General features: G+C 50.7%; 1 protein-coding gene across 2 annotated transcripts in view; it reads left to right on the top strand.

Moving 5' to 3' along the window:
- The window catches only part of COL22A1 (collagen type XXII alpha 1 chain), a 245023-nt gene extending 230907 nt beyond the window's left edge, over positions 1–14116 (top strand). For both annotated transcript variants that reach the window (XM_077189317.1, XM_077189328.1), the window contains 4 exons: positions 8898–8964; positions 10620–10802; positions 11179–11256; positions 12217–14116. In XM_077189317.1, the coding sequence (XP_077045432.1) occupies positions 8898–8964; positions 10620–10802; positions 11179–11256; positions 12217–12404 (516 nt within the window). In that variant the 3' untranslated portion in view covers positions 12405–14116. The remainder of the gene's footprint in view (positions 1–8897; positions 8965–10619; positions 10803–11178; positions 11257–12216) is intronic.
- The last annotated feature ends 1814 nt before the right edge of the window (positions 14117–15930 follow it).

Below are 15930 nucleotides of genomic sequence, written 5' to 3'. Positions count from 1 at the left end.
CATCTTCCGGCCCCGTGCACATCAGCTTGCCATGTGTTGTTTGCTCTGGCAGCTGACGAGTTCCCCTCTCCACACTGGAGCTTTCGGATAAGGGAGATGCTGAGAAGCATGAGGTTTCCTCAGCTTCTGACATGGGGAAAAGCCTGCTGTGCCCCTCATCCCAGGGATCTTTGTCCAGGTCAGAAGTTGCTGCCTCTGACTCTTCCTCACTGCGAGGAAGAAGCGATGCAACCTGTGGGTTGCTGTCCCTGTCTCCTGGAGCCTCTCTTTCTGGGAGTTCTTCTTCCTGCCACTTGTTCTCTGGCTCTTTTGGAGAAGTTTCCCAGCCCTGTGAGTTGTCAGAGACAGACTGCTGCTCTGGCAACCAGGCAGGAGACAGGAGCTCAGAGGAGTTTTCACTGTCTGTGTTGGAGTCTTTGTTGAAGCTGGGAGCTCTGTGCATCACCTGGGTCTCTGCATCTGCCTCTTGGCAGAGACTTGACTGCTCCTGAGTGCAGGTGGACTTGGTGAACCTTTCTCCAAACAGGCACGAGGCAAAGGCTCTAAATGGCTCTCCATTGGTGTTGCCACCGTGCTCTTCCTGCACCTCAGTGAGCCCCTCTGTCTTGGTGTGCTCCATGTGCTTCCAGGCAGGCTGGGTCCCTGCTTGGAGCAGCGTGCCACCTGCCCATCGCAGGGGTGGCAGGCAATGGCCCTGCCTTGCTGCTGACCCTCGCCAGAGCCTTTCAGCTGAGCTGTCCAGGGAAGGTGTTTCCCTGGCCCCATAAGCAGCCCTAGTGCCCCATGGAGAAGGTGGCACTAGGTCTCGGTGGCTGCTGGCTACGTGGCCTGCGGACTGTGCTCTGCCTCTGGGAGAAGACCCAGAGGCTGCTGGGGCTACTGGCAGAGGGGGCAGCTTGATCCGTGCCGAGGCTGCTCTTGGCATTGCAGGGCTGAGCTGCCACGGAGGTGTCACCATCAATGGAGGGCCATGGAGAGGCGGCAAGTCCGACACGGACAATCTTGGTGTCCGTGTGACTGTGCTGCTGAGGGGCACTGAGTTCCCACCCTCCAGGCTCTCCTCCTGAGATCCAAGTCTTGTTGGTCTCCATTGGCTGTCCTGTCTAGGGAGCAGTTTGTTCCCGTGGAGGGGCATGACAGTCACCCATGTGACCTCCGCTGCTGCCTGCGGCAGCCTCTGGGGCACCTGTGGGAAGCGGGAGAAGGCGTCTGATTGAGGTGGCTGTATGGGCACGCTGTCCTGCCTCATTCCGACAAGCCTGGCCTTGGCCAAAGGGCAGATACTGACCATGGCAGCCAGGCCCAGGCTGGGTTCCCAGCTGCGCTCGCTGTCTCTGGGCCATTCCCTCACCCAGGCCATCCGGGCACTGGCTCCTCCCCAGAGCAAGGCCTAGAGCCAGGCCTGGCTGCCGCTCTCTGCCCCCAGCCTTCCCCCAGTTCCCACTGCAGCCTTTCCCTCAATTCCCATCCCTCACCTGTCGCCGCTTGGACAGCAGCGGCTGCCCCTCACGGGACTGGCTGCGTGGGTTCATGTCGTGTCTCTTGGACATCTTGACAGTGCTCTGATGAACACTGGCCAAGATCACCCGGGAGAGCTGCTTCCTTCTGAGGAGCTGCTGCCTCGTGAGAGAGCTGCTGCCTCCTCAGAGAGCTTCTCTCCTGAGAGTGACAACACAAGGAGTTTGGCCCTACAAGAGCCCTCCAGGTCATGGCATGGGCCTGTGTCACAATGGCCTCTGGCCACGATGCAACCGCGGGCCACAAAGGGCCTGGTGGGCACGGCCACCCCTTGTCATGGAGAGACATGGCGTCCTTGGTCACAAAGGCCTGCTCTAGGCCTTTGCCCCTTGACTTTTCCTATACTACTTCCTCTCCCAATGACCTGCAGCTCTCCCTTTTCCCACCTTGTGTTTTCCTCTCCTAAAGAGCCCCAGAGAAGCCCTTTGTTCTGCCAATCTGCTTTTCCCACCCAGCCCACCAGGTGTCCCACCCCTTAGCTCCCACCTCATGTAGAAAGAAAAATCAGGAAGGCAAAAATCAATTAGCACTTCACCTTGCCACTACTGTAAAAAAAAAATTAAAATGTGTTCATTTACAAAGATTAGCAACAAAGGAGGGTCAAGGAAAATCCTCTTTCTTTATTGGATATGCGGAGGGCATATGGTTATGAAGGGTGAGGAAAACGCTGAGCTACTGAAGGTCTTCTTTGCCTCAGTCTTCAACAGGCAGATCCATTCTCCAGAGGACAAGCAGTCCCCTGAGCTGCCAGACAGTGACCAGGAGCAGAGCAGACCCCCTGCAGTCCTAGAGGAAATCATAAGTGATCTGCAGAGCCACTGAGACCCTGACAAGTCAGTGGAGCTGGCTGGGAGTCACCCCAGAATGCTCAGGGATCAGGCAAAAGAGCTCACTAAACTGCTCTATCTCCATTATTATCAGTCCTGGACTGTTGGGGAGGTCCCACATGGCTGGAGGTGGCAATGGGCCTCAGATGCCCAAAAAGGTCCACAGGGAGGATGCTGGGAACTGCAGGTGTGTCAGCCTTACCTTGAGGCCCAGCATGATTCTAGTGCTGATCATGGTGAGGGACATCACAGGGCCCATAGAGGACAGCCAAGGGATCAGGCCCAGCCAGAGTGAGCTTAGGAAAGCCAGCTCTTGCCTGTGAAACGTGATGACCTTTGAAGACCAAGTTACCCTCCTCAGAGCTGAGCGTAAAGTGGTGCATGGAGTCTCTCTGGACTTGAGCAAAGCCCTTGACTCCATCTCCCACAGCAAGGTCCTGCAAAAGCTGTCAGCCCAGGGCTTGGGCAGGATAGCTGAGTCTAGAGAGTGATGGGGAATGGTGCAGCATTGAGTTGGCATCCAGTCACCAGTGGTGTCCCCTGGGCCCAGTCCTGTCCAGTGTCTGTCCTGCAGATGTGGACAAGGACATTGAGGGTACCCTCAGTAGTAAATTTGTGATGACTCCAAGGTGGGTGGCAGTGTCGATGTGTTGGAGTGTAGGAAAGCTCTGCAGGGGACAAGCAGGATCGATGGTGTGAGGCCAGCAGAATAAGGGTCAAGAAGAATGAGGTCTGGGTGCTGCCCTCATGCTCCCACAAGCCCCTAAAGTGCTCCAGGCTGGGGGCAGAGTGGCTGCAAAGCTGCCCAGCAGGAAAGGCCCTTGAGGTGCTGGCCAACAGAGGCTGACCGTCAGCCAATGCTTGCAAAGGTGGGCACGAAGCACAGTGGTCTCCTGGCATTCTGTATCACCGCTACTGTGGCCAACAGGACCAGGGGGGTGATTGTGCCTCTGTGCTGGGCACTGGGGAGGCCACACTTCGAGTGCTGTGTGCAGATGTGTGCCATGGTTAAGATGTGATTAGTGAGAGATGCCTCTGCCTGAATTAAGTGCTGAGGAGACCATTTACCAAAGCGAACAATGGGGATTTTATTTAACTATGAATGTGGGATATAGAGATAGAGAGGGATGGGAAAGAGGAGGGCGAGACAAAAAGAAGGGGAAAACTTGGAGTGAAGGAGAGTTTGAAGAGAAGACAATCCAAGCCACTTGGCTCCAGCAGAGTCCTGTCAGTCCTTCCTCATGCTGGGCTATTCTGTGCTTGAGGTCCAAGTGGTTTTTTGGAGGTGCTGGTGTTGTGGGTCAACACCAATCCATACTGGGGATATCCATTCCATTCCATCTTGCGGGGTATCATTCTCCATTCCATACTGGGGGCATTTTCCTCTTTTTTCCTCCATGGAGGCATTTTCCTCTTTTCAGTGTGAAAGGGAGATGGGCTTGCCTTCCTTTGCCTTCAAGGCTGAGGCCCAAGGAGCATTTCTCAGCTCCTAATGCAGCCTGAGGGATGCAGCCCTCAATGCAGATTGGGTCTGGAGTCAACTTCTGAGGGATTCTACAGGGCAGGGCTTTCATCCTTCCTCAACCAGATCTCTTCAACCTTGCTGCTGCATTGCTGCTGGCTTGGAGGTAAGGGATTAGGGCGGGTAGCAGGACCTATCTTTGGTAACTTGTCACCTGAGGGTGAGCAGTCATCTTTGGTGAGCATCTCGGTGGTGGCACTGGGCTCACTCCTCCAGCTGCCCCCTGAGGCAGCTGAGGGAGAAAAGGCGGCGCAGAGCCCGCCGGGCTGTCTTGGCCATGGAGCGCCATGGCCGTGGGGCCGGGGGCTGCGGGACTGTGGCTATGCCAGCAGTGGAAGCAGGGACCTGGTGTACCAGGGGCTGGGAAAGCACTGGGGAAACCCCAGGCAGCACACCAGCCCCACAGGGCTTTTCCTGGGGAGGGGTGGCCTGGGCACAGCCAGCCTCCATGCCTGCAGCATCAACCTCCTCCACGGTATCAGCAGGTGAGGCACAAACCGCAGACATCTCTGAGTCTTCTGACAGTGCCATGGGGAAAGGCTCACTGAGCCCCTCCTCACAGGGATCCCTGTCCAGGGGAGAAGCTGCTGGCTCTGCTCCCTCCTCTTGCAGTGGTAGGGACAACTCGCTCTCTGGCTCACTGTCCCCCTCTCCTGCAGTGTCTCTGTCAGGGAGCTCTTCTTCCTCCCACTTTGCCAGCAGCTGGTCTAGCCGAGTGTCGCTGGACGGCGCATCCTCGTTGTTAAAGAGAGACCACAGCTCTTCAAACAGGTCAGGAGGCATGAGCTGTGCATTGTTTTTGGTCTCTCCTGTACAATCTATGGTCCAGCTGCAAAGGCTGTGCTGGACCCAGGGGCTTTCTGCATCCAGGGAAGCAAGGACCTCATCCTCCAACTTCTCCAGCTCCTCCGCCTCAATTTTCAGGAGATGATCAGAATCATCTTCCGGCCCCGTGCACATCAGCTTGCCATGTGTTGTTTGCTCTGGCAGCTGACGAGTTCCCCTCTCCTCACAGGAGCTTCCAGATGAGGGAGAAGCTGAGAAGCATGAGGTTTCCTCAGCCTCTGACATAGGAAAAAGCTTGCTGTCCCCCTCGTCTGAGGGATCTTTGTCCAGGTCAGAAGTTGCTGCCTCTGACTCTTCCTCACTGCGAGGAAGAAGCGATGCAACCTGTGGGTTGCTGTCCCTGTCTCCTGGAGCCTCTCTGTCTGGGAGTTCTTCTTCCTGCCACTTGTCCTCTGGCTCTTTTGGAGGAGTGTCCCAGCCCTGTGAGTTGTCAGAGACAGACTGCTGCTCTGGCAACCAGGCAGGAGACAGGAGCTCAGAGGAGTTTTCACTGTCTGTGTTGGAGTCTTTGTTGAAGCTGGGAGCTCTGTGCATCACCTGGGTCTCTGCATCTGCCTCTTGGCAGAGACTTGACTGCTCCTGAGTGCAGGTGGACTTGGTGAACCTTTCTCCAAACAGGCACGAGGCAAAGGCTCTAAATGGCTCTCCATTGGTGTTGCCACCGTGCTCTTCCTGCAGCTCAGTGAGCCCCTCTGTCATGGTGTGCTCCATGTTCTTCCAGGCAGGCTGGGTCCCTGTGCGGAGCAGCGTGTCACCTGCCGATCGTAGGGGTGGCAGGCAATGGCCCTGCCTTGCTGCTGACCCTCGCCAGAGCCTTTCAGCTGAGCTGTTCAGGGAAGGTGTTTCCCTGGCCCCGTAAGCAGCCCTAGTGCCCCATGGAGAAGGTGGCACTAGGTCTCGGTGGCTGCTGGCTACGTGGCCTGCGGACTGTGCTCTGCCTCTGGGAGAAGACCCAGAGGCTGCTGGGGCTGCTGGCAGAGGGGGCAGCTTGATCCGTGCCGAGGCTGCTCTTGGCATTGCAGGGCTGAGCTGCCACGGAGGTGTCACCATCAATGGAGGGCCATGGAGAGGCGGCAAGTCTGACACGGACAATCTTGGTGTCCGTGTGACTGTGCTGCTGAGGGGCACTGAGTTCCCACCCTCCAGGCTCTCCTCCTGAGATCCAAGTCTTGTTGGTCTCCATTGGCTGTCCTGTCTAGGGAGCAGTTTGTTCCCGTGGAGGGGCATGACAGTCACCCATGTGACCTCTGCTGCTGCCTGCGGCAGCCTCTGGGGCACCTGTGGGAAGCAGGAGAAGGCATGAGATGGAGGCGGCTTTGTGGGCACACTGTCCCCCCTCATGTTGGTGAGCCCAGCTCTGGCCCCAAGGCAGGTGCTGACCATGGCAGCCAGGCCCAGGCTGGGTTCCCAGCTGCACTCGCTGTCTCTGGGCCATTCCCTCACCCAGGCCGTCCAAGCATCTGGGCACTGGCTCCTCCCCAGAGCAAGGCCTGGAGCCAGGCCTGGCTGCCGTTCTCTGCCCCCAGCCCTCCCCCCGTTCCCACTGCAGCCTTTCCCTCCATTCCCTTCGCCCACCTGTCGCCGCTTGGACAGCAGCGGCTGCCCCTCATGGGACTGGCTGCTTGGGTTCATGTCGTGTCTCTTGGACATCTTGGCTGTGCTCTGATGAACACTGGCCAAGATCACCCGGGAGAGCTGCTTCCTTCTGAGGAGCTGCTGCCTCGTGAGAGAGCTGCTGCCTCCTCAGAGAGCTGCTCTCCTGAGAGTGACAACACAAGGGGTTTGGCCCTACAAGAGCCCTCTGGGTCATGGCATGGGCCTGTGTCACAATGGCCTCTGGCCACGATGCAACTGCAGGTCACAAAGGCCTGGTGGGCACGGCCACCCCTTGTCATGGAGAGACATGGCGTCCTTGGTTACAAAGGCCTGCTTTAGGCCTTTGCCCCTTGACTTATTCTATACTACTTCCTCTCCCAATGACCTGCTGCTCTCCCTTTTCCCACCTTGTGTGTTCCTCTCCTAAACATCCCCAGAGTAGCCCTTTGTTCTTTTCCCACCCAGCCCATCAGATGTCCCACCCCTTAGCTCCCACCTCATGTAGAAAGACAAATCAGGAAGGCAAAAATCATTAGCACTTCACCTCGCCACTACTGTAAAAACAAATTAAAAAGTGTTTATTTACAAAGATTAGCAACAACGGAGGTGACCCAGGGAAAATCTTCATTCTTTATTGGATATGCAGTGGGCATATGTTTATGAAGGTGAGGAAAAGGCTGAGCTACTGAAGGTCTTCTTTGCCTCAGTCTTCAACAGGCAGATCCATTCTCCAGAGGACAAGCAGTCCCCTGATCTGCCAGACAGTGACCAGGGGCAGAGCAGACCCCCTGCAGTCCTAGAGGAAATCATTAGTGATCTGCAGAGCCACTGAGACACTGACAAGTCAGTGGAGCTGGCTGGGCGTCCTCCAAAGGTGCTCAGGGAGCTGGCAGAAGAGCTCGCTAAGCCACTTGCCGTCCTTTATTATCAGTCCTGGACTGTTGGGGAGGTCCCACATGGCTGGAGGTTGCTGTGTGACACCCATGCTCATAAGGGCTGCAGGGAGGATGCAGGGAACTGCAGGCCTGTCAGCCTGACCTCAGGGCCCAGCAGGGTTCTGGCGCAGATCATTGTGAGGGGGATCACAGGGCCCAGAGAGGGCAGCTGAGGGATCAGGCCCAGCCAGTGTGGGTTTAGGAAAGGCAGGTCCTGCTTGTGAAACATGATGTCCTTTGCGGAGCAAGTGACCCTCCTCAGGGCTGAGGGAAAAGCGGTGGATGGAGTGTCCCTGGGCTTGAGCAAAGCTTTTGACTCCCTCTCCCACAGCACATTCCTGGAAAAGACGTCAGCCCAGAGCTTGGGCAGGGGCAATCTTGGCTGTCTTAACCGTCAGGATGGCTGTGTCCAGACAATGGCTGGGAATGGAGCTGCAATGAGTTGGCATTTGGTCACTAGCAGTGTTCTCTGTGCCCTGTCCTGTTCAGAGTCCCAACAAGGCCCTGCAGTGCTCCAGGCTGGGAGCAGAGTGGCTGGAAAGGTGCCCAGTGGAAAAGTCCCTGTGGTTGCTGACCAACATCGGCCAAATGTGAGTTGGCTTATGTCCAGGTGGGCAAGGAGCAGGGTGGCCTCCTGGTCTTCTGTGTCTGCACTAGTGTGGCCAGCAGGACAAGGAAGGTGATTGTCCCTCTGTGCTGGGCACTGGGGAGGCCACATTATATTCTGTGTCAAGTTCTGGGCCCCTAAATCCAGGAAGGACATTGAGGTTTTGGAGTAGTTCCAGAGAAGGGAACGGAGATGGTGAAAAATTTGGAGCCCAACTCCTGTGAAGACTGATGGTGCTGGTGTTGTTCAGCTTGGAGAAAGGGAGGCTCAGGGGAGATTTTATAGGAGGCTCTATAACTGCCTAGGTGGAGGATCTATCCTCATGGGGTTTGGTCTCTTCTCCCAGACAGCTAGTGGTAGGACAAGAGGACATAATCTCAAAGTGTGTCAGGGAGGTTTATTTTGGACACTACAAAGAATTTCTTCACAGAAAGGATAATTAGATACTGGAATGGGCTGCCCTCGGAAGTGGTGGAGTCACTGTCCCTGGAGACATTTAAGAAAAGACCGGATGTGTCAGTGCCATAGTTTACTTGACATGGTGGTGTTCAGTCAAGGACTTCATGATCTCAGAGGTCTTTTCCAGCCCAGTTGATTCTGTGATTGTTTTGAGTCCCTTTAAATTCCTCTTTTAGGCAGACCATGCGTCCCTGTGTGTGCTGTGGGTGATGACATGGCACCTGCTGAGCCCTTTGTGAAGGTCTGAGTTTGCACATCACAGAACCACAGAGTGTTTTGGGTTGAAGGGACCTTAAAGATCATCTACTTCCAACTGCCCACCCAGCATAGGCAGGGATGCCACCCACTAGGTGAGGTTGCTCCAAAGCCCACCCAGCTTGCTTTGAACACTTCCAGGGGTGGGGCATCTGCAGTTTCTCAGGGCAACCCATTCCAGTGCCCTGCCACCCTCGCAGAAGAGAATTTCTTTCTAACATCTAATCTAAATCTTTTCTCTTTTAGTTTAAAACTGTTCCCCCTTGTCCTATAACTATCTGATCCCTTTACTGTGGTTATCTAGTCTCATCACTGTGATTCTGACTCTTTAGGGAGAGCCCCCATCTCTAGAGACTTTGAGGAGACTTATCCAAGAGGAATTATCCAAGCAGCTAGATGGTAAGTAATTAGTACCAGGAAGCCAGAAGATGGATCTGAGAGTATGAAATATGCTTTCCAGAGCTGTGCTGGTACCTGAATCTCTCCTGCTTAAGGAAGATAGAATTGCAGCAAGCTTGCTTGGAAGATGTGTGATATGATATGTGTTTTACAGTTCCCCAGGCTTTGATTTTCCCAGCAATAGCACAGAAAGTAATCAGAGTAGATCATAAACTTTCTTTTGAGGGGCCAACTGGAGAAGAAATGTTCATGATTTTTGCCTATGACTTATGATACTCATCAGTATAAGAAGAGGGGCTGGAGGGGATATGGACTGCTGTTTCTCTCAAAGTATGAGAATTGCAGACCACTACTGACCCTATTGACAGTGAGATGCAGAGCTGTAGTCCTCACACAGCTCTTGATGCAGCTGACACACAGCTGCAGGCATTTTGTTCTGTACTAAAGATCACAGGTAAACAGGGTGATCATTTCACAGATTTTATTTACACACTCTCAGTCTTCAATATCCACACCAGTCTGAAAGCATTTAAGATCAATGAAAAGAAGATAGAACACTCTTCTCCCTCTATTCTGTAGAATGTTTATGTGATGCTGAGTGTTTTATGAGCTCTCAAGGTTGCTGTCATGGTGTAACCCCAGCCAGCAGCCAAGGCCCACACACTGCTCACTCTCTCCCCCACCAGCAGGATCAGGGAGAGAATCAGAAGAGTAAAAGCTGGAAAACTCATTGGTTAAGATAAAGACAGTTTAATAGGTACAGCAAAAGCTGCACCCAGAAGCAAAAATTAACTCCCTCCTTCCCATGGGCAGGCAGGTGTTCTGCCATCTCCAGGAGAGCAGGGCCCTATCACAGGTAATGGTTACTTGGGAAGACAGACACCATCACTGCAAATGTCCCTGCTTCCTTCCCTCACTTTGTACACTGAGCTTGATGTCACATGGTCTGGAATTCCCCTTTGGTCAGTTTGGGTCACCTGTTCTGGCTGTGTCTCTTCCCAACACCCCAAATTTCCTCCCCAGCATGGCTGTACAAAAAGCAGAAAAGGCCTTGGCTCTGTGTGGGCCCTGCTCAGTAATAACAAAAACATCTCTGTATTATCAACACAAATCCAAAACAAAGCCCCATACCAGCCACCATGAAGAAAATTAACTCCACCCCAGCCAAAACCAGCATGATTGTTCAGGGTCTTAGCACTGAGGTGGCAGGCAGTGTGTGCCTGCCTGGAACAGCCTGGAACAAGAAAGCTTTGTCCCTACAGACCAGCCATGTAGCAGCTCAGCATCACAGAAGCAGTAGGAAAAGACTCTCCTTTTCAGAGCAGCAGTGGTCCTAGTTTAACAGGGATCCACCATCTGCACAACTAAAGGGAAGGGACATTTCAGTTACTTGGAGGACAAGGAGCAGAGGATGAGAGAAAGGTTTATCATAAAGTATGGAATTTAGGAGAAATTCAAAGCTACCAAGAAATGAGATTTAAACAATTTAGAGAGGATCAGGGAGTCACAATCATGGATTATGGGGGGACAGAAAAGAGGTGGCCCTGGAAAATTGATCTGTGACAGTACTTGGGACTTTACTGGGCCCCTCGTTCTGCCTCTCCATTTCTTGGAGCATAGTCCTTCTAGTCTAACCCATTTCCCTCTCTTCACAGTAAAGTTACCCTACATCCTGGCTCAGATACAGCCTGCACAGGTAAAAGCATCCCATGGCAGACCAGGACCTCCTGGTCCCCCTGGGAAGGAAGGACTCCCAGGAAGAACTGGCCCTCCTGGGGAGCCTGGCCGGCCTGGGCAGACTGGGTCTGAAGGGCCACCTGGACCAATTGGTCCCAAAGGTAAGTGAAACATGGTGTGTTGGGGCAGTCCAATAAAAGGATGTGTCCACTGGACTTTCCTTTTAGTAATTTATAAATTAAACCTTTCCTTTTAGTAGTTTATAAATTGTCCTCAAAATGCAGGTGTTGGAAGCTACCTCTGTTGAACCAGAGGTGTTGAATATGACCAGCAATTGCTGGTGTGTTGCACCTCTGGCCAGAATTAGAGTAGGGCAAGTCTTCATTCCCACTTAATGTCCTCTTTCAGAGGATTGGCCACAATTAGGAACTGTTTTTATCAAATATATTGGCTTCAATGTGGATGGAAGACCTATACTAGTGCTTAGTTCTGTAAACCATGCTGATCAGTTCATATTTTTTCTTTCCCTCTCTACAGGAGAAAGAGGAGCAAAGGGGGAGAAAGGAGACACTGGCATTGGTCAACGAGGGGAAATGGGTCCCCCAGGAATTCCAGGTGTGTTATTCAGAACACCTCACAAAACACATCACTTAGAACCACTGCCAGGACATAGGTCTCTGCTATACTAGAGAGATGATCAGGATGACATAAAAACAACAGACACGATTTCTGTAGGATGTGGCACAAAGGGAAGAACTGTATCATTAATATCACATCTGGCCACTTTTATTTCCTCAGCCTGATGAATGAGTACAATGAACTATCTCAGTTACAGCTAAGTTAACTGACCTTTGGGTCAAATCCAAAGTGAAGCTTTAATTATTAAATGCACTGTGAAGTGTTTTCTCTGTCCTTGGCAGAGTCTTCCTGTGACCAAGCTGAACCCAGAGGTTCAGGCAGCTTCAGATATTATGAAAGGTCATATTGAACACCTGTGCCTTGGGGATACAGCTTCTGCTTTACTATTACTGACAAACCAGCAGCAAATACAGTTTGTCTGCAGTCTGAAATTAGGCACCATTGATAACTTTTGCCTTCACTGCTTTCTTGGGAAAGGAACTATGGGAAGCCCTCATAACCCCATTGTCTGCAGATCTGGCAGACTGGCCTTGCATTGCCTTCAAATAACAATGTGCCCACTACGCTCTGCACCAGTGAATTATCAAATCAGGCTGGCTCTTGCCTCCACTTTCCCATTCTCACCTCCTCTCTGTGAGAACTGTATGTCGTTAGTTGTCTCGTGCATCTCCATAACTTCAGCATGGAGGTAGAAGAGCAGCCATATTGGAGCTGAGCATCCCAAGGTTGCCATAGGGAGTGGAAATCTTTATTTCAGAGGAGACACTCTGGTTGTATCCTTGAGATACATCCTAGCCAAAGCCAAACCTATGGAAGCTGCTGTCTGCATCCCAGTTTGGCAGCAAAGCCATCTCCTGTGACGTTCCACTGCTGAGTACTGCACGCTGGGCGTGTCACTCTTGTGCCACTCACCAGAGCATTTTGTTTCTCTTTCAGGCCTCCCAGGGGAGCCTGGTTATGCCAAAGATGGGATGCCAGGACCTCCTGGCCCTCAAGGTGAAGCTGGTGTGCCAGGTCTGGCAGGTCCCCAGGGGCCCCCGGGAGCCAATGGACAGTGTGACCCCTCTCAGTGCGCTTACTATGCAAGCCTGGCTGCCCGGCCCTCCAATGTCAAAGGGCCATAGTGTGCAGAGAGCACCCCCAGACTTGTTTTGAAAACTTGAATTCCTCACACCTGCCAAGAGCTCTCCAATGTCTTCAGCTGCGTTTCTTTCGCGGGAGGCCTTCTAAAGCCAACAAATGCTGCCGGTCGGTCAGATTATTTTTATGAATTATAATTATTATTATTATTATTATCTTTGATGTGATATGTGAACTTATTTTTTTGTTTGTTTTCTCTAACATCAGGGCATATTAAATTGCTAAAAATAAGTGGGTTTTTTCCTCTTTTGAAAAGCATATAATAGCAATGTGTTGTGTGACTGTTTATGCAAAACCATTCCAATGCCAAATTTTTTATCTGTTATCTGATTAATTTTTTCCAAAGCTTTATCCCTCACCCTTTCAGCTCAAATGAAATCCTGCAGCCTAGAGCATTAACTGTGACACACAGGCACAGGATTGTTGGTGCTATTTGCCATCCACATGGCAGGGAGGAAGATAAAGTCATACCAAAGCTGGAAAAGGTGTCTCCAGTATATCCAACTCCCAGTGGACAATTTTGAACAGCTAGTGTGTGCTTTCCAGAAGTTCCATGTTAAATTTAATATTCTTCTGCTGATAAATGAATCAATATGCTATAGGAACTACTTTTTCATGGAGTCATGTGGGATTTCATAGTAAAGGCCTGAAGGGATGCACAGAAGATCTCAACCTCTCTGTACTGGAGAGTTTTTTTCCAAGAAGTGGAGCTTACTTACCTCTGTCGGGGAGATGCATTTACAAGGTTATCCTCTGTCAGGTCAAGGATGCCAAATCCCCTGTGCAATGTCAGCACATGCACAGCTCCCTACCACTGCTTCACCCAAAAATCAACCAGAGCAGCATAGAAAGCCCCCTGGTATTAAAAACTCAGGAAGCCAACTGTGACCCAATTCACTGTTTTGGTTGATCCATTATGACAATAACTTGGCAAGTTTTGTTACTTAGAGGGCTGGTGCATAGTGCTGGCTGCCTGGTCTAGGAGGATGCTGATCTTTGATGAAAGGATCAGAGCAAAGAAATGTTCATAAACATGGGGGAAATTGTGTTTGATGGTGAAAGCAACAAGCCAGACAGTGGCCATTTCTCCCTATCAGCTAATTGCCAAAATCAACCTGAGAGTGCAAAGACAAAGTAAAAAGGGGATGGAGTCTGAAAAGACCTTCACAATAGGTGAGCTTAACCCTCTGACCAAGCCATGCCCACCCACCAAGTGCAGATCTGAGAAGTGATCAGGCCTCGGATATGTGCCAGCCAGCAAAGCAGCTGCGTTTTCAAACCTCTTCTGCACAAAGCAGTTTGTAGTGAGAGATGGGAGTAATGGACCTGACACAGGCACTAAGTGCTGAATGTGTTTGGGAATCTGGTCTGCTCTTCTGGAGACAGAAAACAGGCACCTTGCCCTGCTAACACATTCTCCATATGGCATGGTGCTTCCAAACTGGCCAGCCCAAGCAGAAGCCACAGCTGTTGATAACCAGCCCAGAATCATACCCTGAGGCTAAAGCGCTGAGATAAGCTTTTGCCAGTCTTGGAGTCTTTTCTCACCCAGTAGCAGATAAAATTTGCCTCTGCTTTACTGAAAAATGAAATTAAATAACAAGTTCAAATGCCAGGGTTAAACAAAGTCTTTACTGTGTAGCTCTTAATGGTGCTATTTTTGCTATTTCCTATGCAAATAAACTCTTTGATTTGATTTTACTGTGTTTCTTGCTATGGAAAGACCAATTAAAGTGAAAATACCATGAAGTAAAAGCTTACCACTTTTAAGTAACTCTCAATGGTATATCTGTTACTGTACTGCATCTTGGGTTAGCTTGCTGGATTTTAGTATTAAGCAAACATACTGATCACATGTTTGACAGAAGCCTTTTTCTTAGTCCAGGCTGAGATTTCCTCCCTCCAGTGGTGAGGCAGAACAGGGTCCCTATTTGAGAGCACCTCCTAACATGGGAAGAGGCATTGTTTTGGGTAAATGTGGTGGTAATGAACAAGTGTTATGGAGGTCAAACATGTTAACTGTGCCATGCAAATGTGACATTTAATTCCTGTCATGATGATGACCCCTTCGTTTCTACAGGCTCTCATCATGTGTGTCTGATGTGCCATGCATGTCATAGAATTCAGTACATTCTAATGCACCATGAGAAGGGAACCTACATAATGATGTTCTGTTAAACAAATTTCACGGTCTTTAACTCCTGTGAGGTCATAGAATAATAGCATAATTTGGCTTGGAAGGGAACTCTAAGGGTCATCTGGTGCAATCCACAGTAGGTGAGACAATGCAGTGGCATCCAGTTGAAGGAGATGAAAGGGTTTTTTTGATAACCTGTTTAATTTGAACATCTGTGGGAGCCATTTCCAAGAGTCTGTATTTGGAACGCAAGGGAAACACTTGCATCTTTAATAGCAATTGAAAAATCTGCATGAGCTAGACACAGACTACATCTCTGAGCATTTCCCACCCGTAAAAGGGGACACAGCCTAATTCCCTTTGCTTCAGCATATTCCCTAGCATATGGCTATCTGCTCAGTCTGTTCCCAGAGACACCCCAGACTGTCTCTGTGCCCTGAATTCAGTGGGTGCCATTTCCCTGCTTTTTCTTAAACCTTGTTTTCTCTCCAGCCAGTTAAATGACATTTACCAGGCAGAATCTGTCGTTAGTGAGCAGAGTACATGAGCTGCAGACCCTGATCAAGACCCATGTTTGTACTCACCCAGATTTTAGTCATCAAAGGGAGGTTTCTGTAGCTGCCACCTCTTAGAGAAGCAAGCCCTACGAGAATGTGCCTAAAAGGACACCTGCAATAAGAGGTAAGAAAGGAGGATGTATTTGGAGGATTTCAAAAACTACCACAGTTTTTGCTTCAGTCTGTTTGTGTGTATTTTCAGTCTTTGTAAAGGTGGCCTGAGATTACTTTCCAAAGTAGATCTGCCATCTGGGAATCCAGTAAACCTACAAGTACTGCCCTGGGCATGGTCAGAAGCTGCTCTCCAGAAAATGCAGGTGCCTCTATGCCTGAGCAGGTGACAGTGTGTGCATTGTCTGTCCAGAACTGTGCCAGGTGAACACACAGCCAGGAGGTGGCAGGTAGGACAGGGACAGTGCTGGTGGCTCTCTCCTAAGCAACCCTGAGTAAGAGAAAGTTGCGGCTTTGGCATCTCAGTGTTCCTGTGTCTGCAACCAAGTGTGTGGTAAATCACCATTCTGTTCACTGAGTCTGAGGTTTAAACCTGGGAATAGACTGATTTTTCGGTTGGATTTTGTTTTGGCCCTGTGGCAATATACTGCTAAAATTGCATTAGAGAGCGAGACAATATATTATTCAGATTTTTAAAAGGAACACATGGGATTTATGGCACCACTGTCAGTTGCTCTTTTTTTTTTCCTATTTTTAAATCATTTGTAAATTACAGTAATTATAGCAAACAAACCATTATTTCATTCAATTTTTGCCTGTCAAATAAACAAATTACAGAGACAGAACAAAGCAACAGGATCATTG

This window comes from Agelaius phoeniceus, chromosome 1 (assembly GCF_051311805.1).
Source record: "Agelaius phoeniceus isolate bAgePho1 chromosome 1, bAgePho1.hap1, whole genome shotgun sequence".
NCBI classification, from domain to species: Eukaryota; Metazoa; Chordata; class Aves; order Passeriformes; family Icteridae; genus Agelaius; species Agelaius phoeniceus.
Note: the sequence above shows the minus strand (reverse complement) of the source record. Positions and strands in the feature narration are given on the sequence as shown.